Source organism: Acanthisitta chloris, unplaced genomic scaffold (genome assembly GCF_000695815.1).
Source record: "Acanthisitta chloris isolate BGI_N310 unplaced genomic scaffold, ASM69581v1 scaffold13647, whole genome shotgun sequence".
Taxonomy (NCBI): domain Eukaryota; kingdom Metazoa; phylum Chordata; class Aves; order Passeriformes; family Acanthisittidae; genus Acanthisitta; species Acanthisitta chloris.
The window spans coordinates 1-217 of NW_008681009.1; the positions used below are offsets into that span (position 1 = coordinate 1).

The 217-nt window shown below is 64.5% G+C and overlaps 1 protein-coding gene across 1 annotated transcript in view; it reads left to right on the plus strand.

The window, feature by feature from the left end:
* Nucleotides 1-4: 4 nt before the first annotated feature.
* ADCK2 (aarF domain containing kinase 2) overlaps nucleotides 5-217 on the plus strand; it is a gene marked incomplete at its 5' end in the record, with an annotated part of 8344 nt that continues 8131 nt past the window's right edge. The window contains one exon of the mRNA XM_009077941.1: nucleotides 5-215. Coding sequence (XP_009076189.1) covers nucleotides 5-215 — 211 coding nt within the window. The remainder of the gene's footprint in view (nucleotides 216-217) is intronic.

A 217-nucleotide genomic window follows, 5' to 3' on the forward strand; every position in this document is an offset into this window, starting at 1 on the left:
GGCCGAGGCCGCCGGCCCCACCTGTGTCAAGCTGGGCCAGTGGGCCAGCACCCGCAGGGACCTTTTCTCCGAGGCCTTCTGCGATGAGTTTTCCAAACTGCATGTGGAGGTGAGCCCTCACCCGTGGGGCCACACCGATGAACTCCTAAGAAAGGCCTTCGGTGAGGACTGGACGGGCATCCTCAAGTTCCAAAGCCGCGAGCCGATCGGCTCGGGC